This window comes from Rhinichthys klamathensis, unplaced genomic scaffold (assembly GCF_029890125.1).
Source record: "Rhinichthys klamathensis goyatoka isolate OS25496 unplaced genomic scaffold, OSU_Roscu_1.1 h1tg000180l_1, whole genome shotgun sequence".
NCBI lineage: Eukaryota > Metazoa > Chordata > Actinopteri > Cypriniformes > Leuciscidae > Rhinichthys > Rhinichthys klamathensis.
In genome coordinates this window covers 1,298,248-1,325,064 of record NW_026606708.1, presented here as the reverse complement: position 1 = coordinate 1,325,064, position 26,817 = coordinate 1,298,248, and the positions used below count along the sequence as shown (strand labels likewise).

At 37.8% G+C, this 26,817-nt stretch overlaps 1 protein-coding gene across 2 annotated transcripts; it reads left to right on the top strand.

Moving 5' to 3' along the window:
• Positions 1–2,657: 2,657 nt before the first annotated feature.
• xpc (xeroderma pigmentosum, complementation group C) lies at positions 2,658–25,170 on the top strand. 2 transcript variants are annotated; one of them, XM_056260869.1, is made up of 14 exons: positions 2,658–3,152; positions 6,881–7,114; positions 7,267–7,375; positions 7,598–7,682; positions 11,779–11,936; positions 12,835–12,955; positions 13,990–14,082; positions 17,585–18,346; positions 18,946–19,106; positions 21,648–21,729; positions 21,831–21,962; positions 22,072–22,241; positions 24,661–24,754; positions 24,834–25,170. In XM_056260869.1, exons 2-14 carry the CDS (start codon positions 6,892–6,894, stop codon positions 25,146–25,148), a joined length of 2,505 nt encoding a protein of 834 aa, XP_056116844.1. In that variant the 5' UTR covers positions 2,658–3,152; positions 6,881–6,891; the 3' UTR covers positions 25,149–25,170. The 2 variants fall into 2 exon arrangements, with proteins under 2 accessions (XP_056116844.1, XP_056116843.1); XM_056260868.1 differs by lacking the exon at positions 2,658–3,152 and adding an exon at positions 5,776–6,065.
• The last annotated feature ends 1,647 nt before the right edge of the window (positions 25,171–26,817 follow it).

Here is a 26,817-nt window from a genome sequence, read left to right as displayed (position 1 = left end):
CAGATGACTCTCATGATTTTCCTGTCCCTCTTTTTGTTCCAACGGCCGACGCTGCTGTTCGCACAATCCCTCCGTCTAATCGCACATGCAGGTGTGTCCAACTTTCAGCTGTGAGACTCAGGTAGTGGTTTTCACAAGAGAAACCACAGTCCTCTGCCTGGTAAACCGACAGACAGGCTACCAAATTACTGATCAGCCCGCTGTAAATACGGCTATTACCGAGCCTTGTCCTTCCACGCAATTGCTTCCATTTGCATTTCTTCAGGTTTGTGTGAACACTTACAAATGTTTCAAACACCTGCATTCTCTGGCAGAATGAATTCAGGGTCCTTCAAGCATGCAAACTCTTAAACTATTTTTATTATTATCCTTGAAGAGATGCACAATTGTGTCTCGGCTCTTTTATCCTCATTACTGATGGTGGGAGAGTGTCTCTTTGGTGGATCAGTGCTTGTGATATTTCACATAGATATCACAAAAATCTCCTGCTGTTTATTTAAAAATAAATAAATAAGTCTAAAAAAGTGCAACTTTTTTTTCTCGTAATTGTGACTTTATATCTCACAATTGTGATTTTTATATCTCAATTTGACTTTTACAACGTGTCTATTTCATATTTCAGAATGCACAATTGCCTGTCCGATTTTTTATGAGGCATTGGAATTTGATAGCAAATTGAATGTTAATCAAAAGTTATATATCTAGTAGCCTACTAGCACAAATTATACATTTACTCCTAGTCCTGTTTATTTTTCTACACCTGATCTCCGGATGTTTTATTTTTCTACACCTTCTCCGAGTTCTAACCTCATCAGAATTATTCTAAAGTATTAAGATTTGTTGTTCTTTTGGGATTATGATAAAAAAGAAGTCACATTTATACATATTACTTTTTGAATAGGTGATATTTATGAATGGATTTGAATCTGTATAAAACACACATTAGACCAACAATTTTCCTCTAATGTTGATCCAACATAACAGAGTTGTCTGAACAAAGAGTTTCATATTGGAGAATGTTTCTGATTTGTTTGGGGTTTATGAGCTCCCAGCATGCATTGCATTATGAATAAATTATGCAGTTACTGTTAGAATTATTTTCGCTGTTTGTAGACTTTATTTATGCTGTTGTTATTTTTGTTGCCACCATTTAGTGTTTTTTTCTTGTGTGGTGATTATTGGAACTCGTCATTTAAAGGGATAGTTCACCCCAAATTGAAAATTCTGTCATTTACTCACACTCATGTTGTTTCAAACCTGTATGACTTTTCTTTCTTATGGAGCATAAAAGAAGATAGGCTATTTTGAGAAATGTCTTATTTTCTGTCTGTACAGTGGAAGTCAATGGGCACCAAAACTGTTTTGGTTACCAACATTCTATATCTTCTTTTGTGTTCTGCAGAAGAAAGAAATGGTAAGAATGACAGAATTTTTCCCCCTCAATATGTTTTCTTCATAGGCAAATATTCTAGTGTTTACTTCATTCAAACATCATATAAACCATATAAAACATAGGCTATCTATTAGCCTAATTATTACTAAAAATGGTTTTAATTGGTCATATAAATAATATACTAAATAAATTCAATTACATTTAAAAGTTATAGTTCCTTAGGATTCATACAATTCCTAAGATGCATGTTACCTTGTTTTACTTTTCTCTATTTTTTTTGTGTGCATGTTTTGTGTGCCCTCTAAGACCACAAGACCACTCACTTCAAAAAAGCATCAGGTTTATCCCAATTGGCAGTGGAAGTAAAGGCAGCCTCTTCCTGCCTATGTGCCAACATAATTATTTTTTTCTACAGGCACAATGCAAAACAACAAAAACAACATGCAGCCGATGGAAGAAGAGTGACATCATTTGACATTTGCCTCGAATGGCTAGGCCATCGCCTAAAGAAAAGAAACCCTCGGCCTCCAAAAAATGCCTTCGACCCCATCTTTCCATCCCTCTCCCTCTTCGTTCCACCGTGATGTGCCCCGCTCGGCTCAGGGGAGACAGCAGTGGAGGGGCAAGAGGAGAGAGGGCGCGAGGAAACACTGTGGAATGTGCTGGAGAAAAGAAGGGGGGCAGTCAACCCTCCAAATGGCTGTGGAAGGTTTTTTTCTTCTTCTCTCACTAGACACTTGGAGCTGTCTTTTGTCTCAAGAGTCTGAGTCTACACTACAGTGTTGTTAGGACAACCAACCTGCCAGACAAAGTATAAAAAGGGGAACCACACACACATAGATTGGAGAGAGCAAAGAGGGAGGAAGAGAGACCGAACAAGTGCAGGATGTCCTGTTGAGGTGTTCATAGAATGAAGGGGCAAGATGAAGGAAGAGGAGCCACACACACCCATACACACATATTTTACTGCTCACACTCCCAATGTCTCTCCTGTACTATTAGAGGCAGAAAGAAACTGCTTTCTGGCGGTATTTGAAAAGAGGGTTCAAAAAAGGCCCTATTCAGCGGCCGCAGCCCTTTATTAACGCGCGCTTCTCTAACAGATGAGGGGGGGAAATCCCCCGCGCGCACACGGAGGTTGGTCTCGTGCTCAGGTATGATGTCCTTTCTGTTCTCGCTGCTCGCCTGCCATTGGTCGTCCGGGCTGCAGGGGAGGAGGTCTGTCCGCTCCCCACCCCTCCTCGCGGCGGCCCCTCGCCTCTGTGCGCGAGAGTGAATGGAGGAGCGCACATCTGCTCAACGCTGCTCAAACTCCGACTGACTGACTGACGCTGCTGTGCCCCGTGAAACCGGCACTCTGATTGGGCGAGGCGACATCCACCTGCTGGCTCACAGTCGCTAATACCGATACCTATTCATGATCATCCGAATGAGGCACTGGAGCTGGAAACACGGGCATTTGGGTCGGGAGGACGTGTTCCGATCCATGCTTTGGAATGAGGAATGCCGTTCCGCTAACTTTTCACCTCAGCCGCTGCTATATCAGACTTCTCCTCTCCGGAGTCTGGAGCAGCCGGACAGACTTTCACCGTTCATCATCTCTCTCCTGTCAGACTGCTGCGCCATGGCTCCTCTCATCCGGTCACTGATATTATCGATCAAGGGCTATTCTGTCTATCTCTGTCTGACTCACTTATCTCTTACAGGGCAAAACTCGTTTCAAATGAGTCTACGTCGAACAGTTAAAACAGAAAAGAAGGTATAGTATGGCACGCAATTTTAACATTCATGCCGTAACTAGTTTTTATTTTTATATTGTTGATGCATAAAAAAAAAAAAAAAAAAAAACATTTAGCCTACTAGGAATCCATAAAAGTCAGTAGGCTACTGTCCTCTATTAAATACGACCAATTCCACATTTCATTATAGGCTAACTATTCATATTCAGATGCTAATCTATTAAATTGGTCTCTTCTCTAGTAATTAGGCTACTCCTTTGGTATTAGTCATTATCCAAATAGTGACGAGTACTATTCCTTTGTCATTTGTAATTGAAACCTATGAGGAGCTGTGGTTCAAACTATTATTTTACAACTATTTCAACTAATGATTGTACATATTCCAGTTCTAATAGTTTTACCTATTCATTATATTCTAGTAGCCTATTATTTTTTAATTAATAGCCTACTATCCCTGCCTATTCTAGTTTTTCAAGAACCTACCATTAGTAGCCTATTATGAGACAATAGTCTATCCCAGTTATTGGGATAGACTTGTTAGTAGCCTAATGTTTTATTAATTACATCTAAAGTCAAATAGTTTAAGTAATAATATTGAATTAGGAAAAATTGATTGTAACTAGTGAGGTAAAAAAAAATTAGATCATGAATAAATGTTAATTTAGCCTACCAGTATGTAGTGAACTGAACAGGAATGTTGCAAGGATGTCACACGGACGTTTCCAGTCGTTTCATCATCATGTGTTGGTCATCCTAATGTCATGTATGACGGGAGGCGATTTGCGCGGCTAATTTTTTACGCACCGAACTGTAAGTCTGCCGCTGGAGAATATAGCTCGACCTTCACCACGATGTGTAGTTTTGCTTAACCTGCCTTGTATTTAATATATTTTACAAGTTTTTTTTAATGCAGAGAGACTCTCGTCGGTTTGTACTCCTCCTGTTGCGCGTGCACGGATGGACAGAAAATACTCGCCAGCGCTTTCACGTTTTTGCTCTCAGACACCGCAGTGGCTGGACAACAGGTGCATGTGCCGGAGATCCGTGTTATAAAAATGTGTCTACTGATGCCATCGATCTTATAATGGATCGGTTTTGCTATAAAGGGAATGTGAATTTTATTCACAAAAAATGCGGTGTCTTCTCACACTTTGGCGTTGACATTTTAGCTCCAGCGGGTAAAATCTAGCGCTATTTTTTTGTAAAGTTTAGGGATATGACGTTATTTTTGTCAATGTAGTATCGGAAAGATTGTCCTGTAATGGTCACAACGGTAGTGGTGACGACTATTGCAGTGCGATATAAGAGCACAGGAAACTTGTAACACCGGACATGTCCACTGGATGTCGCGCTACACCATACAACCAGAGCCCTGATACAACTAAGGAATCACGTTTTCTGTTTGCTGGCATAAAGATTAGATGGGATTATTGTGTGTTAATGTTTGAAAGAGATCTCTCTCGTTGCTCTTTGCCCCGTATGGCTTTTTATTCCTATCTGAGAGTGCTCAGGACTCATATAGGGATGGAAGCCATGCAGGGCTGGGGGACTGTGTCGTCATAGAGACTTGGTGCCAAACACCACTCTTTCTATGCCAATCATGTGACACACATACACCTGTCCTGGCATCGGTCCCGGCACAGATGCCCATTGAGTCTGGCTGGTTGCAGGGAGAATATCTGATTCTGCTCTGCCAATCAAGTACACAGACGGTTCTCTGAAGTCTCTTTCTCACACACACACACACACACACACACACACACACACACACACACACACACACACACTGGCTGGACATCTGCTGCCAAGTGATGCTAAAACAGCTGTTCATTTGCATCAGGTACACACACACACACACACACACACACACAAAGTCGGGCCCAAATGTTAATGAACTTGACTGAATGAGGTTAATGTCCTATAATACAAACTGCAGCAATTTTGAATTTAAATAAACAGAATTGCATACCATTAACACTTCTTGTCTGTTCTATGGCAAGCTAATATCACACCGCATCATAAATATGATCATCTCTATGATACCTGTGTTTAACAGCACTCACTATCACAGCTCAAATTTTCCCAAGCTTAATTGACAAACTTCAAATAATAAAACAATAACTACAATTGTCTATGTGTGTTCATTTATTGATCTATAAAACATAAAATGGGATTGTGTTGTTAAAAAACACTATCCTAGTGGTTTAATGTCAGGACCATAAATCATCATTATCAAGCTAGAGATTTATGATTAAAGGGATAGTTCACTCCATAATGAAAATCCCTCAAGTTGTTCCAAACCTGTATGAATTATTTATTCTGCTGAACACAAAAGAAGATATGTTGAATATTGACCATAGTAGGCCTATGGAAAAAATACTGTGCAAGTCAATGGGGTCTATCAACTGTTTGGTTACCGACAATCTTCAAAATATCTGCTTTTGTGTTCAGCAGAAGAAAGAAATTCATACAGGTTTGGAACAACTTGAGGGTGAGTAAATGATGACAGAACCTTCATTTTTGGGTGAACTAACGTTTTAACACCTTAATAACAATAAAAGAAGTCGGTGCAACATCCCCTCCTAGCGTTTAAATCACCACATTGCAATTATACAACGTTAGTCGAGGCGGATGTGACGTATCTTCGGAGCTCCTGCAAGCAAAGTGCATGCTTTCGGTGTTATGAAAGGTGGGAAAGGGATTGTGTTGGGTAACAGTGGTCTTCAGGTTACATTACACAAGACGTTGACGTGTAATGCAAGTCTATCACTCTTTCTCTGAATGCATCAGAGTTCATTTGTCCTGAAACAGTCCGCGATCTCACAGAAACAGAAAAATGGCAAAGAGAAAAGAGACACAGCAGAAAACGGACACAAAGAAACCGAAGCAGATTGCAAAGAAAAAACCGGCATCCAAAACCCTAAAAAACAAAGGTATTTACGCTCCAATAAAATGTACGTTGTCTCTCTGATGCTCAAACTTAGAATAATATGAATATGAATGAACAGTAATAGTTTGAATTTAGTACACGGTTGATGCAGACAGCTGCAGTGCAGGTGTGCAGCCACTCTCGCTCGAGTTCTCTTGCGGTGCTTGTTTTTAACAGATGCATTTCAAATGAAGCTCTTCTTGTTGTCAGTTCATTGAATGAATGTCACCAATAAATTAGTGTGGGCGTGTCCAGTGTACATATTTGGGATCATGCGTGTTTTGGGTGCTTTAGGGTCAATTTTAAAGGGATAGTCCACACAAAAATGAAAATTTTGTCATCATCTACTCACCCTTATGTTGTTCCAAACATGTATGAGTTTCTTTCTTCTGTTTAACCCAAAAGAAGATATTTTAAAGAACGTTGGCAACCAGACAGTTGACTTTCATAGTATTTTTTTCCTACAATGGAAGTCAGTGGCTACCGACAACTGTTTGTTTACCAACATTCTTTGAAATATCTTTGTTTGTGTTCAACAGAACAAAGAAACTCATACAGGGTTGGAACAACTTGAGGTTGAGTAAGTGATGACCGAATTTTAATTTTTGGGTGGACTATCCCTTTAATGCTCTGACAGTATTCAGAATTCTGTATAAAACAATAACAACATTTTAGACTAAAATACATATTCAAGTAATAAAATGGAGACTGAAATGTCAATCAAGTGTGTCCTGCATTGACTGATGAGGTAATACATGTTTTCTGCTCTCTAGTACATCTTTGTTCTGCTGTCATCCATGTCCTGCTTGTCTGTTTCAGAAAATGGTATTATGGACAAAAACAACCGCAAAAACTCCAGGGTGACGTCCCGTGTGTCCAAAAAGGTCAAAGATGCCTCTGACGAAAGGACAAGCAAGTACTTCCGGGACAGTGAAGTTAAAACTGAAGAGCCAGAGGACATGAGTGACAACAGTGAGGAGATGAGCCCATCAAAACAAGTGAAAGAAGAAGAGGAAGAGAGTGAAGATGAGGAGGACTGGGAGGAAGTGGAAGGTACATAGTCTCATTTTGTGAATTAATGATATTTGTTTAGACTGTATATGTTTATGCATTTCAATATCATTAAGTAAGCGTTCTAAGCTGGTGTGTTTTTCAGCACTCATACACACTGATGTTACCCTGTTTTGAACTGTGTGCTTTCGCAGAGATAGCAGAACCGCTGGGTCCTGTGGACTCGACAGAACTAGCAGAACTGTCAAAACCTGTGGAGATTGAGATCGAGACTCCAGACATGGCTCGCAAGAGGCAGAGGAAGTGAGTGTGTGTGTGTGTGTGTGTGTGTGTGTGTGTGTGTGTGTGTGTGTGTGTGTGTGTGTGTGTGTGTGAGAGAGATAGAGATAGAGATAGAGTTTAATAAGTGGCAGATTGCTAAGTGATGAAATTCTTTAATGTGGTAACTGCCCACAAGATCAAAAGGGGCTGTGAGGGTTAGAAAGATTAAAAGGAAAATCGTAACACCATGGCAACTGTTTCCAGGGAGAAAAGGAAGGTAGAGTTTGAAACTTATCTGCGTCGAACGGTAAAACGATTTAACAAGGAGCTGCTGGTGGATACCCACAAGGTATGTGTGTTTATGTCTGTTTTTATCTTTTTCCAACTAAACATACACATACTAAAAATTTTTGAAAGCCTTGAGGCCCTGATATACTCACAGCGAAGTTCTTTTTCGTTCTTCTTTTTGGGGTAAAAAGAAGTTCAAAATACGTGAGCAGTCGTATACTAACCCTAACCCTGTCGAACATCCAACATCCGAACGCCACCCTTTAAATGAATTTGTTAATATGTGCTGCAAGTTTCACTTTCAATAACAAAATAAACACAACAAAAATGTCAGTATTTCTGAAAGCATCTGATCATAGGCTTTGTGGATGTTTGCACAAGCTCTCTAATTCGGCACTCCAGTAAAGTCAACCCACATTTATTTATATACCCCTTTATACAATAGATTGTTAAAAAGGAAGCATCTTTACAGTATTAAACATGAAAAAAACAGTGTCAGTGTCTCAGTTAGAAATATAAATTAATTTTCTATTATAAAGCGGCTCTCCAGTGTGTTCATGTTTTTACTTGCGAACGTCTGACCTCGGGCGAACTGAACAGAAGAAATAAGCCGGAGAAGATTTTCATGTGAAAGAAGGTGGAGCCTCAGAAACACAACTACCGATTACATAATTTGCCATGGACCAGTGGTAGTTCAAAGGTGTTTACCAGCCAGAACAACTTTTCTGGAAAGTTCGCTTTGGCAAACTGTTTCAAACTCGCGAAAACAAGAACAAAACAAACTTCTTTTTGGCCTGATGTTCGAAATGACATCACACCAGTTTGTTCTTCAAATTCGCTTGAAGTATATCGGGCCCTTTATGCTCATCAAGATCAGTAAAATAGTAATATTGTGAAATATTATTACAAATGGAGAGAAAATGAAAATAATTGTTTTCTATTTTAATATATTTTAAATGTAATATATTCCTGTGATGGCAATTCCTCTAGTCTTCATTGTCACATGATCCTTCAGAAGTATTTATTTCTTTCAGAAAAAAATCGTACTGATCCCACTTTTTTGAATTATATAATTAGGGCTGTCAAACAATTCAATATTTTTAATCTAATTAATCTCAAATTAATTGCACATCAAATTTGGCAGAGAAATTACACCCAAAAGATAATTTAAAGTCATTATTGTGTTAAATGAGAAAAGCATCAAATAGACATTGCAAAAAGTTGTTTTAGAAATAAATATTTTATTTGAATCAACATACATTTTTAAGCTACAACAGCCATGATTTTTTTCAGAAGCTTCTTCTGAATTGATATTTAGATGTATTTACAGACCAAAACAGTTTGGTTACCAACAAATATCAAATATTCAAAATATCTTCTTATATGTTCCGCAAAAGAAAGAAAGCCATACAGGTTTGAAACGACACGAGCGAGTAAATAGACAGAATTTTCATTTTTGGGCACAATACCCCAAAAATAGGAAGTTCGTTTTTTAATTAGGGGAAAGGGGGAGGAGGTGAAATAAAATTACATTACATGTATATAAACAATTATTTTATTATTGAATAATTTATTTATATAATCATAAATTATTAGGTAAGCTAAGCATCATTGTGTTTTTTTAATCATCATGTACGATAGATTCTGACAATTAAAACAAAAATCAGGCTCATGTTTTTATAATATGATTTATTTGTGTATTATATTTTCATATTTTTAGCATAGTAAAGCAAAACTACAGCGCTGCCAGTAAGCTATTTTATGGAACTGTCAACACTGGAAACTCCCACGGCATGCCTTCAGTTGACAAACAACCCATTCATATATAAAACTATGTGCTATTAAATTGTACATAAAATTATTTTATTTTTCTATTTTCGTGCTTGTGATTGATCAATATTCAGAAACAGGTGCAGTTATTATTTTTTTCAAAGTGAGTAAAACAGTTAAATTTCCTCGAAGTGGAACCAACAAGCCCCCAACCCCCAAAAACAGACTATATTGCATGTAAGAGATATCACAACATTATTATTTACTGAACCGTTGTATAAAATCAACATCACATTTGCACTCCTGCTATACGGGATAAATAGAACCCCACTCCTGTGATATTGCTCTCATTTCTCATGTGATATTGATGTTGCTTAACTAATACTATATCATATTCAGTTCCTTCTCAAAAAATTAGCATATTGTGATAAAGTTTATTGTTTTCCATAATGTAATGATAAAAATTAAACTTTCATATATTTTAGATTCATTGCACACCAACTGAAATATTTCAGGTCTTTTATTGTTGTAATACTGATGATTTTGGCATACAGCTCATGAAAACCCAAAATTCCTGTCTCAAAAAATTAGCATATTTCATCCGACCAATAAAATAAGTGTTTTTAATACAAAAAAAAAAAGTCAACCTTCAAATAATTATGTTCAGTTATGCACTCAATAGTCAATACTTGGTCGGGAATCCTTTTGCAGAAATGACTGCTTCAATGCGGCGTGGCATGGAGGCAATCAGCCTGTGGCACTGCTGAGGTGTTATGGAGGCCCAGGATGCTTCGATAGCGGCCTTAAGCTCATCCAGAGTGTTGGGTCTTGCGTCTCTCAACTTTCTCTTCACAATATCCCACAGATTCTCTATGGGGTTCAGGTCAGGAGAGTTGGCAGGCCAATTGAGCACAGTAATACCATGGTCAGTAAACCATTTACCAGTGGTTTTGGCACTGTGAGCAGGTGCCAGGTCGTGCTGAAAAATGAAATCTTCATCTCCATAAAGCTTTTCAGCAGATGGAAGCATGAAGTGCTCCAAAATCTCCTGATAGCTAGCTGCATTGACCCTGCCCTTGATAAAACACAGTGCACCAACACCAGCAGCTGACATGGCACCCCAGACCATCACTGACTGTGGGTACTTGACACTGGACTTCAGGCATTTTGGCATTTCCTTCTCCCCAGTCTTCCTCCAGACTCTGGCACCTTGATTTCCGAATGACATGCAAAACTGAGAAACAGTCCAGTGCTGCTTCTCTGTAGCCCAGGTCAGGCGCTTCTGCCGCTGTTTCTGGTTCAAAAGTGGCTTGACCTGGGGAATGCGGCACCTGTAGCCCATTTCCTGCACACGCCTGTGCACGGTGGCTCTGGATGTTTCTATTCCAGACTCAGTCCACTGCTTCCGCAGCCCCTCCAAGCTCTGGAATCGGTCCTTCTCCACAATCTTCCTCAGGGTCCGGTCACCTCTTCTCGTTGTGCAGCGTTTTTTGCCACAATTTTTCCTTCCCACAGACTTCCCACTGAGGTGCCTTGATACAGCACTCTGGGAACAGCCTATTTGTTCAGAAATTTCTTTCTGTGTCTTACCCTCTTGCTTGAGGGTGTCAATGATGGCCTTCTGGACAGCAGTCAGGTCGGCAGTCTTACCCATGATCGCGGTTTTGAGTAATGAAACAGGCTGGGAGTTTTTAAAAGCCTCAGGAATCTTTTGCAGGTGTTTAGAGTTAATTAGTTGATTCAGATGATTAGGTTAATAGCTCGTTTAGAGACCCTTTTCATGATATGCTAATTTTTTGAGACAGGAATTTGGGGTTTTCATGAGCTGTGTGCCAAAATCATCAGTATTAAAACAATAAAAGACCTGAAATATTTCAGTTGGTGTGCAATGAATCTAAAATATATGAAAGTTTAATTTTTATCATTACATTATGGAAAATAATGAACTTTATCACAATATGCTAATTTTTTTAGAAGGACCTGTATAGGCCTATAGATGAGACAAAAACTCATACAGGGGCACTTTTGCCCTGATATTTTGAATTTTAGGGGCATTCTGCATTCTATAGGCTACATCACGCAGTGAGTTGTTGCATTGCATCACGTTCATCACCAATCAACTATGTGAACTGTAAGATGAACTATGTAGGTCTGGGAAGGGGGCGGGTGTATTAAATGCATTAAATTAATTATTATTTTTCCATTAGTAATTCATTTAATTAATGTGTTAAATCGACAGCCCTATATATGATATAATATAATATGTTTATAGCAATAATATGCAGTAGTAATGTATAATATGGTCTCACTTTATCATTTTTTTGGCTTTTTACTTACTTGTATTGTACTGGTATATGATTTGATTTCTTATTCACTCTGTCTAACAGGTTCATTTGCTTTGCTTATTGGCTGGCGGTTTGTTTCGAAACAGACTCGTCTGTGAGCCTGACCTGTTGGCTATTGCCTTGTCAATACTGCCTGCCCACTTTACCACAGTTGCTATAAAACGCATAAACACTGGCTTCCTGGAGGGGCTTCTCAAATGGTAAGCCTGATTTGCCTTCTTGGGGGAAATTACACTTGGTCACCTAAAGGCATATTCCACCCCAAAATTAAAATATCATCATTTACTCACCCTCATTTAACTCCAAACTTGTATTACTTTCTTTCTTTTGTTGAACATAAGAGAATATATTTGAGAAATGTCTCCAAAGTAGAAAAAGTCATACAGGTTTAGAGCTATATGAGTGTGAGTAAAAGATGACAGACTTTTCCTTTGTGGGTTGGTCTTAGTGCCGGTTTACACCTGAAACTTGACAAGTGTAAATGCATCTGGTTGTTAAAGCCACATGTAAATTTTACTCCTCCCAAAATGTTAAAAAATACACGCGTGAAAGCGTTATAGGATATATAACATGTTATAGCCAGATATGACAGCACTACTGCAACACGCATCGCCGCAGATGAGTAGCTGAGTATCTCTTCAGCAAGCCAACGTTCAAACTGCTGCAAATGAAACCAAAAGTAAGTTGCAGATGCTTAACACATAATCATCTTAATTAAAAGTAGTGAGACTAAAGGATCTTACCAGTGCTGATGCCGCTCTTCTGTTGTGGTCTTTGATCTTGAAATTAGCTGATGATAGATAAAATGCTGCTCATAACTGTTGGCCTATGTGGCCAAGTGTAACTGGAACCCTTTTAACAAATCAGATAGCTATCCAGTCAGTAAAAACATTTGAAGTAACTAGGTGTAAACAGGCTCTTAAATAGTCAGATTGCTCTCTGATTTGATATGGACAATTTACATTTAGCCAGGAAAATGTGCCTCTGCAAAAGACAAATTTGATCAAGTATTCCTGTGCTATATGCAAATATTGGATCAATAATCTCCGATTGTGTTTTATGTAAATTAATTGTTTTTGTGGTGTGACCCTCTCCCAGGTTTCAAGGGACGTTTACATTAAACCCCGCCTTACCTGATGAGAAGGGAGTGGAGTTGAGGACAGTGCTGGAAAAACGAATTGGCTGTTTATCAGCAAGGGACCATGAGGAGATGACCTATGTGAGAGAGATCTTGCTTTCCTTGACCTCATAGTGGATGAATTATGCATAAATCATGTATACAAGTATAATGTAACTTAAGCTACATTACTGTTCAAAAGTTTTGGGGTTGGTTAGAATTTTTAAATGTTTTTGAAAGAAGTCTGTTAAGCTCAACCAGGCTGCATTTAATTGATCAAAAATAGAATAAAAACAATAATATTGTGAAATATTATTACAATTTAAAATAACAGTTGTCTATTTTAATTACTTTTAACATTTCATTTAATCCTGTGATGGCTAAGCTGAATGTTTACTCTGGTCTTCTGTCACATGGTCTTTCATAAATCATTCTAATATGCTGATTTTAAGCTCAAGAAATATTTCTTATTATTATCATTTCAGGGTTCCTACAAGTTTCTTCAAGTTAAATTCAAGTCTTTTTAAGACCTTTTTAAGACCATTTATCAAAAAAAATTATACCTATTTCACGTCCCTACCAGCAAAGAAAAACAAAATCCTTGAACTTGTGTTCATTTATTTTTCAAATGTGGAATGGGTAAAAGATGATAAGCCAAGCAGGTGTGAAAAATAAAAACATTTCAGTAGGCCACAAGAAAGTTTGCCGAACAATGTTAAGTTGTTTTTTAACATTAGCTAGCTACTTATTCCATGCTGGGAATATGGGGAACTGAGAGACCCCTGAACAATAAACATAGAAAATTATAATAATCATGGTTGACAAATTAAACTTTTGAGGAAAAATACAATACGGAGAAGTTACATACGGCACAATTTTTAAGACCCAGACATCAAAATTCAAGACTTTTTAAGGTATTATTTCCAAATTAATAAATTCAATGCTTTTAAGGCTTTTTAAGACCCCGCGGGAACCCTGTCATTTATCAATGTTGAAAACATTTGTGCTGCTCTATATTTTTGCTGAATAAAAGTTTTAAATCCTTTCAAAAAAATCTTGCTGACCCCAAACTTTGAGTGGTAGTGTATTAATGTTTAACTGAGTTTGGTTTTGACCTGTAATGTCACTTTCTGCAGCTGTTCTTATTGGTCCTGCGGTCATTGCGACTCTTCTGTCGCTTGGTGCTGTCTTTACAACCTCTTCCTCTGAAGCCACCACCTGCTACCAAGGTGATTTTTTGGATTCTCACTGTGTTTCTTTTGCTTGTGAAAACTATTTTTGTTTTTTGATGGACCAGGGGCGTTGCTAGGGTCTTGATACATTGGGGGCTTAGCCCAGTCCCCACCACCCACCCCCGCTTTTGGTAACTACTACTTCTACTCAGAGGCACATAATAATAAGCAATAATAATATAAATGGGGGGTCTGGGGGACCTCCCCCAGGAAACATTGGGCATTAAACATTTAATTTCTTGCATTCAGGTGCATTTTTTGTAGCTAATTTAGGTAAAAAGATAGAATGCTTTATTTGTAGAACTGTAACAGCTATTCACAGAAACACAAATAAATAATACATGAATATTAAATAATATTAAAAAAAAAATGAATATAAAACTATATATATATATATATACTGTGTTTATATATATATATATATATATATACACTCACCGGCCACTTTATTAGGTACACCTGTCCAACTGCTCATTAACACTTAATTTCTAAGCAGCCAATCACGTGGCGGCAACTCAGTGCATTTAGGCATGTAGACATGGTCAAGACAATCTCCTGCAGTTCAAACCGAGCATCAGTATGGGGAAGAAAGTTGATTTGAGTGACTTTGAACGTGGCATGATTGTTGGTGCCAGAAGGGCTGGTCTGAGTATTTCAGAAACTGCTAATCTACTGGGATTTTCACGCACAACCATCTCTAGGGTTTACAGAGAATGGTCCGAAAAAGAAAAAACATCCAGTGAGCGGCAGTTCTGTGGGCGGAAATGCCTTGTTGATGCCAGAGGTCAGAGGAGAATGGCCAGACTGGTTCGAGCTGATAGAAGGGCAACAGTGACTGAAATAACCACTCGTTACAACCGAGGTATGCAGCAAAGCATTTGTGAAGCCACAACACGCACAACCTTGAGGCGGATGGGCTACAACAGCAGAAGACTCCACCGGGTACCACTCATCTCCACTACAAATAGGAAAAAGAGGCTACAATTTGCAAGAGCTCACCAAAATTGAACAGTTGAAGACTGGAAAAATGTTGCCTGGTCTGATGAGTCTCGATTTCTGTTGAGACATTCAGATGTTAGAGTCAGAATTTGGCGTAAACAGAATGAGAACATGGAACCATCATGCCTTGTTACCACTGTGCAGGCTGGTGGTGGTGGTGTAATGGTGTGGGGGATGTTTTCCTGGCACACTTTAGGCCCCTTAGTGCCAATTGGGCATCGTTTAAATGCCACGGCCTACCTGAGCATTGTTTCTGACCATGTCCATCCCTTTATGGCCACCATGTACCCATCCTCTGATGGCTACTTCCACCATGTCACAAAGCTCTAATTATTTCAAATTGGTTTCTTGAACATGACAATGAGTTCACTGTACTAAAATGGCCTCCACAGTCACCAGATCTCAACCCAATAGAGCATCTTTGGGATGTGGTGGAACGGGAGATTCGCATCATGGATGTGCAGCCGACAAATCTGCGGCAACTGTGTGATGCCATCATGTCAATATGGACCAAACTCCCTGAGGAATGCTTCCAGCACCTTGTTGAATCTATGCCACGAAGAATTGAGGCAGTTCTGAAGGCAAAAGGGGGTCCAACCCGTTACTAGCATGGGGTACCTAATAAAGTGGCCGGTGAGTGTATATATATATATATATAATCTATTTAACTATCTATACACACACACACACACACACACACACACATATAAATCACTCCAACAGTATGCTTGTATAAGTCTGGAAAAGGAACTATAGCAGGCATGAAAACGGGTCAGGGGTAGAAAAAGTTGAGAAGGAAATTACCCCTCTAGGGGGGACCGGGGGCATGCTCCCCCGTAAGAAAATTTTAAATATTCCATATTTTAAAGCATCAATCTGATGCATTTTGAGATGCATTTTTTGCCAACCTGGGGAGCTGGAGAAACTTAACTTCAGCCATGAGTCAAAAATATTATGGCCTCCGTAGCGTTAGCTAATAATTTTCCACCGGAGCTTTAGCTAGCTGGCTAACGTTGCGTTCTCTCCTGCTGTGTTCAACGACTCAATTCATCAAGCTAAGCCTGTCAACAGAGCTCCTGGGTAACTTAGATATAGCCTACAAGAAAATATTAGGGATGTCCCGATACCATTTTTTCTGAACCGATCCAATCCGATACCAAAAATTCGGAGTATCAACCGATACCGGTCCAATACCAGCGCAGTTTTTTTAAATCAAGTAGAATTTCTATAACTCTGTGTGTTGAACTGATAATCACTCTTTTGTGTGTTAAACACAATCTACTTAATACAGACAACTTCATTATAAATAAAAACAACAAATCAAAAAAAATATATATGATCATAACCTATGACAAAAATTATATTATAAACTAGATTAGTGGATAACTCAGTAAAATTTAGTCTAGAAAAACAATAATTGTATAAAATCTGAACATTTAGTGAAAAAAACATTATTTAGTGGGGAACAGAGAGATAATAAGTGTAGCACTAAATCAGGTAAAACGTTACACATTGCTCTTTGTATTGTTGTAAAATACATTCATGAAAAACAAGATAAGAATCAGAAAGATCAATTATTATATATATATATATATAGTCTACTATAAAATTAAGACATTTTTAAATGTATAGCACAGCTGTTTAATGAGGCAGCAACATATGATAGATAGGACAGAACAGAACAAAAAAAGCTATTAATAATCTTTCATTGCGTAAAAGTATTATGATATAATTATGAAAGACTCATGTGCGGCACACAGCGCTTATGCGCATCTCGAGCGCAGAATGGTGCGCTTGAAGCAACACAGAGTCACAGCGCGCAGAAAAGTTCAAAACACAAAGGAAAGGCATATCGATGCATAGTGTATTATACAGTAACAGTATCTATCTATGCAATAGTTTATTGAGCCTTTTCTTTTAACGGTTTTAAATTTCAGTTAATGTGCGCGTGGAGAACAATTATAGTGCTCTCCAGTGTTGTGATCTAACAGACACACGGTAGAAACGAACATTAAGGTACAGCAATACAGTCCAGCAAGATAGTCATTTTATGCGAAACCATATAGCTTTATCTACCGTCCAATAAAGTATAATAATAGTAACATTGAATCATCTTGGAGAGAGTTTCATCGTTGACTGTCGTAACCAAACGCAACGCGATGTTTGATGCTGAATGGAGAATGACTGAATGCCGCAGCGGAGGGAAACGTTTAACTTACGTGCTTATCTAAATGCAAGCGTGCTGTAACTATAGTAACTTTGATCTGCTTGAACACATTTTAATCGTCTTTAATACATGATTCCGAAGGATAGATTAAAAGACCCGGTCATTTTTTTTATATAAATACAAAATTATTAAAAAAATAATAATAAATATCAATAAATTAATTTTTTTGAGATCCGGGGCTAAAATAAAAACATCCGGGGCTGAAGCCCCGAATGCCCATGTCTAACGACGCGCCTGTGATGGACTGAGCATTTTTTTTTCTCTTGCTTTTAGAACAAGACCACACCTACCAAGAGCTCTCCAGAGAAAGATCAATCAGAGAAACCCTCCCCAAAGCCTAAGATATCCTCTGGATCCAAACGCCCATCATCAGCGACTGCTGCAGTAAAAGATGAAAGAGGCGGAAAGAGAAAGAAAAAGAAAGAGAAAGGAGGAGAGAAAGAGGCTGCAGGGGGCCTGAAACCCAAAAACAGCAGAAGAAGAAGTGTAGCTTCAAAAGTGTCCTACAAAGAAGCCAGCAGCGAGGAGGAGGAGGAACAGAGTGAAGAGGAGTTTCAGCCAACCAATGAGGATGACAGTGAAGACTCCGACGGACCCATGAAAGTACGCAGAAAATCAAAGTTGAAAGGCAAAGGTGGGGCTCCTCGGAGTTCGAACGAGGTCAAACAGGAGGAGAGAAGTGAAGAGGAAGAAGAGGGGGAGGAAGAGAAAGAGAGAAAGAAACAAAGACGTAAAAGAAAAGAGGGGAAAGGGGTGGATGAGTGGTTGGAGGTTTATTTGGAAAGTACTGGGAGGTGGGTGTGTGTTGATGTGAATCAAAGAGTCGGCCAACTCTGTTCCGATCAGGCGACTCAACCGATCACTTATGTGGTGGGCGTGGATGACGAAGGGTACCTGAAAGATCTTAGCAGCAGGTATGACCCCACGTGGCTGACATCATCACGGCGACGGCGCGTCGACTCCGAATGGTGGGAAGAGACTATGGAGCTCTACAAGTCCCCAGATACTGAACGAGAACAGAAAGAGGATCAGGAGGTACGTTTGCACTCTCACTTATACTTGTGATCAAAAGCTTGGGGTCAGTAAGTTTAAAAAAAATAAAAATAATAGTTTTATTCAGTAAGGACTCATTAAATTGATCAAAAGTGAAAGTAAAGACAATTATAATGTTACAAAAGATTTCTATTGCAAATAAATGCTGTTCTTTTGAACTTTCTAATTATCAAAAAATCCTGAAAAATGTATATCAGTTTCCACAAAAAAAATGAAGCAGCACAACTGTTTTCAACGGATAATAATAAGAGATTTTTCTTAAGCAGCAAATCAGCATATTAGAATGATTTCTGAAAAATTATGTTACACTGAAGACTGGAGTGATGATGCTAAAAATTCAGCTTTGCCATCAATAAATTATATTTTAAAATACCGTATACTCAAATAGAAAACTGTTTTAAATTGTAATAATATTTCATAATATTACTGTTTTACTGTATGTTTGATCAAATAAATGCAGCCTTGGTGAGCATAAGAGACTTCTTCAAAATCTTACCAACCCCAAACTTTTGAACGCTAGTGTTCACACACTAACTTGCCTACATCACATGTGACGATTCACCTGTGCTCCTCATCATCAGATGCAGGCTAAGTTACTGAACAAGCCATTGCCGACATCCATCGCAGAATATAAGAACCATCCACTGTACGTGCTTAAGAGGCACCTGCTTAAATACGAGGCCCTCTACCCCTCTACAGCCGCTATCCTGGGGTACTGCAGAGGAGAACCAGTTTATGCACGGTAAACCCCATATATTTTGTGTACTACAACAAGTGAATGTATGTATTACAACATTGTAATGTACGATATGAAAGATGGATGAATATTCCTTTTATAAATCTGCTTTAGAACACAGGCATACTGTTTGAATTATAAAATATCCTCCTGGGACCCAAGAATAGACTTTTGTCCACTGTAGTGGACATTATATTTTAGTGAATTTCTCTGACATGATACATGTCACATGACACAACCTGGGTGTCCTGTAAAGAGCACATTCAGGACTTTTCAGAGATACCAAATGTTTGGAGGTTTCACCATGACAACAACTTCTCCTTGGTCTTTAAAAATGTCTGACATTAATTTAGTGATCAAATGTAGAAATATGATAAATATGATCATATATTGTAATTATACTTTAAATTGGACTACTTTTTCAAATTGTATTTCATAAAACAACATCTCAGGAAAATGTTAAGGGGTTTCAAATAAAAAAAAATACTTTCTGTTACAGAACAGGGCATTGATTTCAAACGTGTCCACTGTAGAGGACATCAGGACTTAAATCAGGTTTATCAGGCATTCTGGGAGACGCAACAAGTGAATATGGAAATAAATTATACATCAATATTCCTAGGAAATATTAGATATTATTATTAAAATGTTGCCAATTATTACTCCAATTATTACACTTCTTTTTTCATTAAATGTTGCTCCAAGAACACATTAATGTGCAAATTAGATACAGTGTATAGATACATTGCATTGAATGGGAATATTAATTTATGGCCATTTTAACCACATATTGCAAAAAGTAAAATGATGTATCAATTTATTCCATTATTTCTTTCATAACATAGTTGAGAATATTCTTTATACAAATTTTGGTTGAAAAAATCCTGAAACCCCCAAATTTATTGGTGATTGAAAAAAAAATCCCACTGTTTTTGCCTATACATATAATTTCATGTCATTTTATTTTTAAAACAACTTAGTCCTGGCGTCCACTACAGAGGACATAGCATAACGTATGAATAAAATATTATTTTATATATATGTTTTTTGTACCAGTTGTTTATTGTGCTCTAAACAGTGTGATGACATGGAAAAAAAACTAAATTAAAAAAACTTTTTTTTCTGGGTCTCAGGAGGATATATTAATACAGATAAACCGCACTTTTTTTGATGTTATGACAAATAACCAGTATTAACCAAAGATATTAAACCAAATATCTTTTTAAAACAAAGATATTAACCTAATATTTAACCAAAGACTTTCGATATACAAAGACGGTGCACTCATATTGCTTATGAATTGGGGAAAATGCAATGCGCAATATGACTGAATAAGCCTTCTAAATAAATAATTTCAATTGGTAAAGTCATTGCATCACTGTAGCTGCCATTCGAAGCTCTGGTTGGCTAGTCAAGCCTGAAAAAAAAAAAAGCTCTTTTAACAATATTTGAGCATAAGAAACAACATCTTTGGGACTGTTTATGTCAGATTTTGTTGCTGATTTGAAATATGTTATTTAAATGCGAGTTCGACAAGCAGTTTTTGACTTTGATTTCAGGATTTCCCCATTCAAGTAGATAGGACTTGGGCTGCGTCCGAAATCGCATACTCTCTTGAATAGGTACTTATTTTGAATAAGTAATTACTTCACGACCACTAAAAAAAGTAGGTTCTGTATAGTATGAATGTAATCCGGACTTGGCCTCATGGGATAGTAAAGTGTCCATCGTATGGACACTGAGAATAGTAGGTCATCCGGGTACTTTTTGCCTACTCTTTAATGAGTACTATGAATTCAGGCATACTTCGTTTGTCACATAGTGTTTTTTGCCTAGTGTATAGTAGAGAAGTATACGATTTCAGAAGTAGCCTTGGTCTTGGATGCCCAAAATAGCTGCGCCGGAGGCATTTCAAATATTGCCGCAGATTGCAATGACTTTCCTTGAAAGGGACTTTGATTCGATACTGAAACTCTATACTGGTTTCTAAATAAATTAAACAAAAACGTCAAATCTAAAATCAAACTTTTTAAATGCTACACGTGAATTTGGGCATCACAACACTATAATGAATGTATAATAATGTATATTCATTTTGATATTTGCTAAAGATTACATTTAACAGTTATTATAATATCTTTATAGTATTTTTAAACTTTAAGTCAGTGTTATTTTAGTATTTATACAATATTACAGATTTATTCATATTTTGAATTGTCTTATTTTTATTTTACATTTAATATTTACAGTTTCCATTTCAATTTTAGTTTTAAGTTTTAGTATTTTATCATTTTTAGTTTGTTTTTCATCTGATATTTATTTTCCATTTTCTTTCAGCTTTATTTTAATGACCAAAAACTATTTTTAATAGTTTTAGTTATCAACAACAACACTTTAAGTGACCATCAGATGATGGCAAAGGTGATCTTAATCTATGGATACATTCTTTTCCATTTTTGTGGACATATTTAGATAGTTTCCCACATCTGAGACACTAAAACCCATAGAAATGCAGGCCATTTGTTAATGGTGTTTGTTTATTTTCAGAGACTGTGTGCAGACGCTCCATTCTAGAGATACCTGGTTGAAGGAAGCACGAACAGTTCGACTAGGAGAAGAGCCATACAAGGTCTGTTTTGATCATGATTTAACATGTCTTTTCATACGTATTTAACCTTTGTACAATAAATATGCCATGACTTGTTTTTAATATTAAGTGCTGTCTGTCAGATGGTGGTTGGTTTTTCCAATCGTTCTCGTAAGGCCAGGATGATGTCAGAGCAGAAAGGTGTCAAAGATCTGCCTCTTTTTGGAGTCTGGCAAACTGAAGAGTACCAGCCTCCGATCGCCGTTGATGGCAAAGTGGGTTCTAATTATTTATTAAAAAAAAAATCAAATTTAAGAACATAATTGCATGAGATATACTGATCTCTTCTTTGCTGGAGTTCTAATCTGAATTTGTGTGTTTCAGGTACCACGTAATGAGTTCGGGAATGTGTACATGTTTAAGTCGTGCATGTTACCAGTAGGATGTGTTCACCTGCATTTGCCAAATCTGCACAGAGTGGCTCGAAAACTGAACATAGACTGTGCTACAGCAGTGACGGGTTTTGATTACCATTGTGGATTTGCACATGCAGTGTAAGTTTGTGTGTTTTTATGCCCTAACCAGGTGCAATACGATAAAAGCGATAAATGTTTTGTCCTATCCAGCCACAACTGAGTGACTGGACATGTGGACATTTTGTCACTTGCTTGGTTTCGGTTTATGCAGATTCATACTGTGTAGCTCCACCCACTGTGAAATGTGATAGGTCCAAACTCATGCATCACAATACAATTAACCTAAAAATATGTACTCTTTTTGTAAAGAAACAGTACAAACTTTTTGAATGTGTAGCAGAAGAGTAAGCAAGTTTTGGGACATACTACCACATACATACTACCGCATCTTTCACAGACCTTGCTGTTGCATAGTTACGTGCATCCTGTCATCGTAAAATGGCCCATCAATCGTCTTGTCACAGTTAAGGTCTTCTAATATACATGCGTGTTTGATTTACACTACAATAGAGTGGTGCAGGTATAATGTAACTATAGGCCAACCGGCAGTTAGCATCACACTGGTTCCCTCAACAAAAACCCAATAGAATTTTTCAATAGGCTTTTGGATTATCGCAAAAAAAAAAAGAAAAAAAGAAAAGTTTATGATACTGTCCATCAAGATAATTTAACTTCTATGAATTTTGAAGGCTAAATGCAGTCACCAGAAGTAAAAAGCTAAAGGCTATAAACGAACTGCACGACGGTCCCACGACTTCATCGTGGCCACCACTAAGCTTCCAACAACTCTTTCAGTTTTTATATAAAAACATTTTCCAAGAAAGTTTGAGTTAGTTGAGTTGTTGTGTTTGTAAGAGCACAATTGTATGCATTACGAGGCTATGAAAGGAGACTGAGTTTCTGTTCAGCGTGATGCCGTTTAATCTTCTCGACAGCCTCTGTATCCCATTTAGCCACTTGTTAGCAACCACCTTTTTCAAGACGCATAACAGCTTAAACAAATCACGAGTGGGGTAATATTGATGTATTTTATGTCGTAGAATAAAACATGAAAATATCTTGAGCTTGTGTTCACCACAGACCTTATTTCAGCCATTTAACCAAAAACCCATTCAAAAAACCTTTGGGATGATGGAACAGGAAGTAAAATGGTAACTCATACCTTGCACCACTCTATTCTTCCTACCATATTGGAGAGAAAAGAAGTAGCATCTTGATCTGCCAAACACATCTTTATAAAAGTTCACAATGTTGTTGCAGATGAAATAATTATTTTTTATCAGGTGAGATTGATTATTAATCACTCAATGTTAATCACTTAAACCATATTATCTAAACCTCTCTACTAAACCTCTCCTTCAGACTCGCACTTCAGACTCGCACATGTACTGTTTGCAATGATTATGGGCAATATTAGAGTCAAGTCAAGTCAAATATATTTATATAGCGCTTTTCACAATGCAGATTGTATCAAAGCTGCTTCACAGTATCAATCAAAACAACTGAACAGTGTTTGTTTATTACTGGAAAAAGACATCCAAGTTTGGTAGAGCTGATCAGTGGTATGATGGGTCATTTAATTTGAATATCCCCAACTGAGCAAGCCAAAGGCAACAGTGGCAAGGAACCGAAAAACTCCATCAAGTGACCCGATGGTGTCCTAAAACTCCATCAGATGACCCAATGGAGGAAAAAAAACCTTGGGAGAACCCAGGCTCAGTCGGGGCCAGTTCTCCTCTGCGTTTATGAAGTAGAGGCCGAATTTACAGTAACTGTAAGATAAAAAAAATGATATGAATGCCTGGCTAAATAGATGCGTCTTTAGTCTAGTTTTAAACTGGGAGAACGAGTCTGAGCAACGAACAATATCAGGAAGGCTATTCCAGAGCTTCGGAGCTAAATGTGAGAATGCTCTCCCTCCTTTGGTGGATCTGGATATCCTAGGAATGACCAGAAGCCTCGAATTTAGTGATCTCAAAGAGCGCGATGGATTATAGGGCGATAGAAGATCCGTTAAATAGACTGGAGCTAAACCATTCATAGCTTTATAAGTCAAAAGCAAGACCTTGTAATTAATACGGAACTTTATAGTTAACCAATGAAGTGATGATAGAATCGGTGTTATATGATCATATTTTCTTGATCTAGTAAGAACTCTAGCGGCTGCATTTTGGACTAACTGTAGCTTAGAGTGTGCATGGATATCTGGTTACCTTTGCAATACTCATTTTAACATACTATGATTTGGGACACACAGTAGGCGAATTGGAACTCAGCACTGATTAGCTGTGATTGTGTATGTTTCACATTCAGTGTGGAAATGTTTCACATCTGGTTAGGACACACCTGTAAGAAATGGGCAGTTCTTGTTGCATTCATTTCATACATGGTAAAATAATACGAATATAATGTGTATAAATTTCTGTCTGTATAGTACATGTAAATGTATGCATGTTTTCTGTACAGTCTGTAATTTGCCTGGATCAATGCGTTTCAGTAACGATGGCTATATTGTCTGCGAAGAACACCAAGAAATCCTGAAAGCAGCCTGGGAAAATGAGCAAGATATCCAGCAGAAGAAAGATCAAGAGGTGTGTCTTTTGATTTTAATGTGAAAAATGTGTGTTTTGTAAATATTATGTTGACATCACTGTTCGAATCTTTTAACAGAAACGTGAGAAGCGTGTAGTGGCTAACTGGACCCTGCTGGTCAAAGGCCTGTTGATTAAAGAGAGGCTGAAGCGTCGCTATGGGCAACAGGGGCTCGCATCGAGGACGGAGCTTATGCAAGGCAAAGAAGGCTTGGCTGAAGGGCTGTCCTCCGATGAGGAGGAAGAGGGCAGGGATCAGAAAGCTCCACCCTCTCTGGCTAGTTCATGGCCGCAGAACAGGCAACAGGAACAAGAGGAAAAGATTGTAAGGCGTGTAACTAAACGAGAGAAACGCGGAGAGCAGAAAAATCTCTTCCCTTTTGAAAAAGTGTGACTAAATTGGCCCTTTATTACTTTTCTTGTCTTCCTTTTAAATGTTTTTTGCATTTAAAAGCATATAGTATCTGTAACTGTGAGCCACTCTCCATTACTCTCCACAATCTTTTTATAATCGCAGTAAGGTGCATATGCAGGGGATTTTGAAGATGTCAAGCATTTGTCATCATTTCAGACTACATTTCTTTTTCTATCAGAATACATATTTTTATAGAACATGCTGTTGAAAAACAAAACCATGCAAATAAACAAATAGTTTTTTGCAGCTTTTTGTGTCTGTGAATGAGTTCCAAACAGGTCTGGGCATTGAGTAGACGAGTCTTTCACTCTTTGTAGGTGCCCACCTACTGATCTGGTTGTGCACAGAATAGTACTTTTGGCTGATAATTGGGAAAACAAATTTCATTTGGAAGTATCTTTCCAAACGGTTACAGTTAATTATATAATTCATATTTTACCAGCACATTATTTACCATTTTTAAATGAATCTTTCAGACTAATTTAGTGGATACTATTGAATATACATAACACATTATTAAAGACGTCTTGAAATAAAAACTTTTCTTTCCTGTGTTGCTGTATTTTCAATTGAAACAGGAAGTTTGACTGAATTCAGAATAGCACAATTCCATCTCACTTGATTTCTGCAATCTCTTTATATGGTATGAGTATAATGGCAGTATGCTATTTGAATTCAGTCAAACTTCCTGTTTCAATAGGAAATACAGCAACACAGGAAAGAAAAGTCCTGTGATTTCAAGACGTCTTTATTAATGAACCATGCCCAACTATCTCTAATGCCACACAAGAGTACCAAGCATATCCCATCATTCATCATTTTCAAAAATTCCAATGTACGTTAAATTCATTAAATATTACATATTGGTAGTAAATGTAAAGTGTTGCCTTTTTGTTCTCTGTTCTGAGATGAGTATGTGTATTTTGTGAATGTTTGCAACTGCTTTTAATCACTTAATTAGATTAAATTACGATTCTCAGTACTGGCAGGAAATGACTGAGGTGCCCTTGAGCAAGGCACCTAACCTCAAATCGCTCCCCTGGAGCTGCATTGAATGGCTGCCCACTGCTCCGGGTGTGCGTGTCCACACTTTTCAGTGTGTGTGTGTCTTCACTACTCACTGCTCCTAATGTGTGTGCACTAACTTGGATGGGTTAAATGCAGAGGACAAATTCCGAGTATGGATTACCATACTTGGCCTTCACTTCATGTCACTTCACTTCAAAATTAAATTGTGCTGTCTGCTACATTAGGGACTACTAAACAGACATTTTAAACTTCATTTTAAAGTGGAAAATACTGAAAAGTTGTACAAAGATTGCAAGTGTGGGTACTGGGACAGACCCCTTGACTTTAAATACATATAAGGTAATTTTGTGAACTACATACGTACAATAGATAACACACGTTATCTACATATTTTTATTGACTTTTTATTGTATCTTTAATGTTAACAAAGCAGCTAGGTCTTAAAGCATGTGCTTTTAATGGGGGTGCTTTTCTCAGTTTGCCTTTGCACTTACAAGCACGTTGCACATTATAAATCAGGTTTCTTGTTTTGTTGACCTACATTTGCATTAGCGCGCGCGCGTGTGTGTGTGTTTGACTGCAAGTATGTATGTCAGTTTTGAGTATGTGAGCTCGTGTG

Coding starts and splice junctions, on each gene's coding strand:
- xpc (XM_056260868.1), top strand. CDS start 5,969: ATGGCAAAGAGAAAAGAGACACAGCAGAAAACGGACACAAAGAAACCG. Junction 6,066..6,880: donor CAAAACCCTAAAAAACAAAG/GTATTTACGCTC, acceptor TGTCTGTTTCAG/AAAATGGTATTATGGACAAA. Junction 19,107..21,647: donor GGAGAACCAGTTTATGCACG/GTAAACCCCATA, acceptor GTTTATTTTCAG/AGACTGTGTGCAGACGCTCC.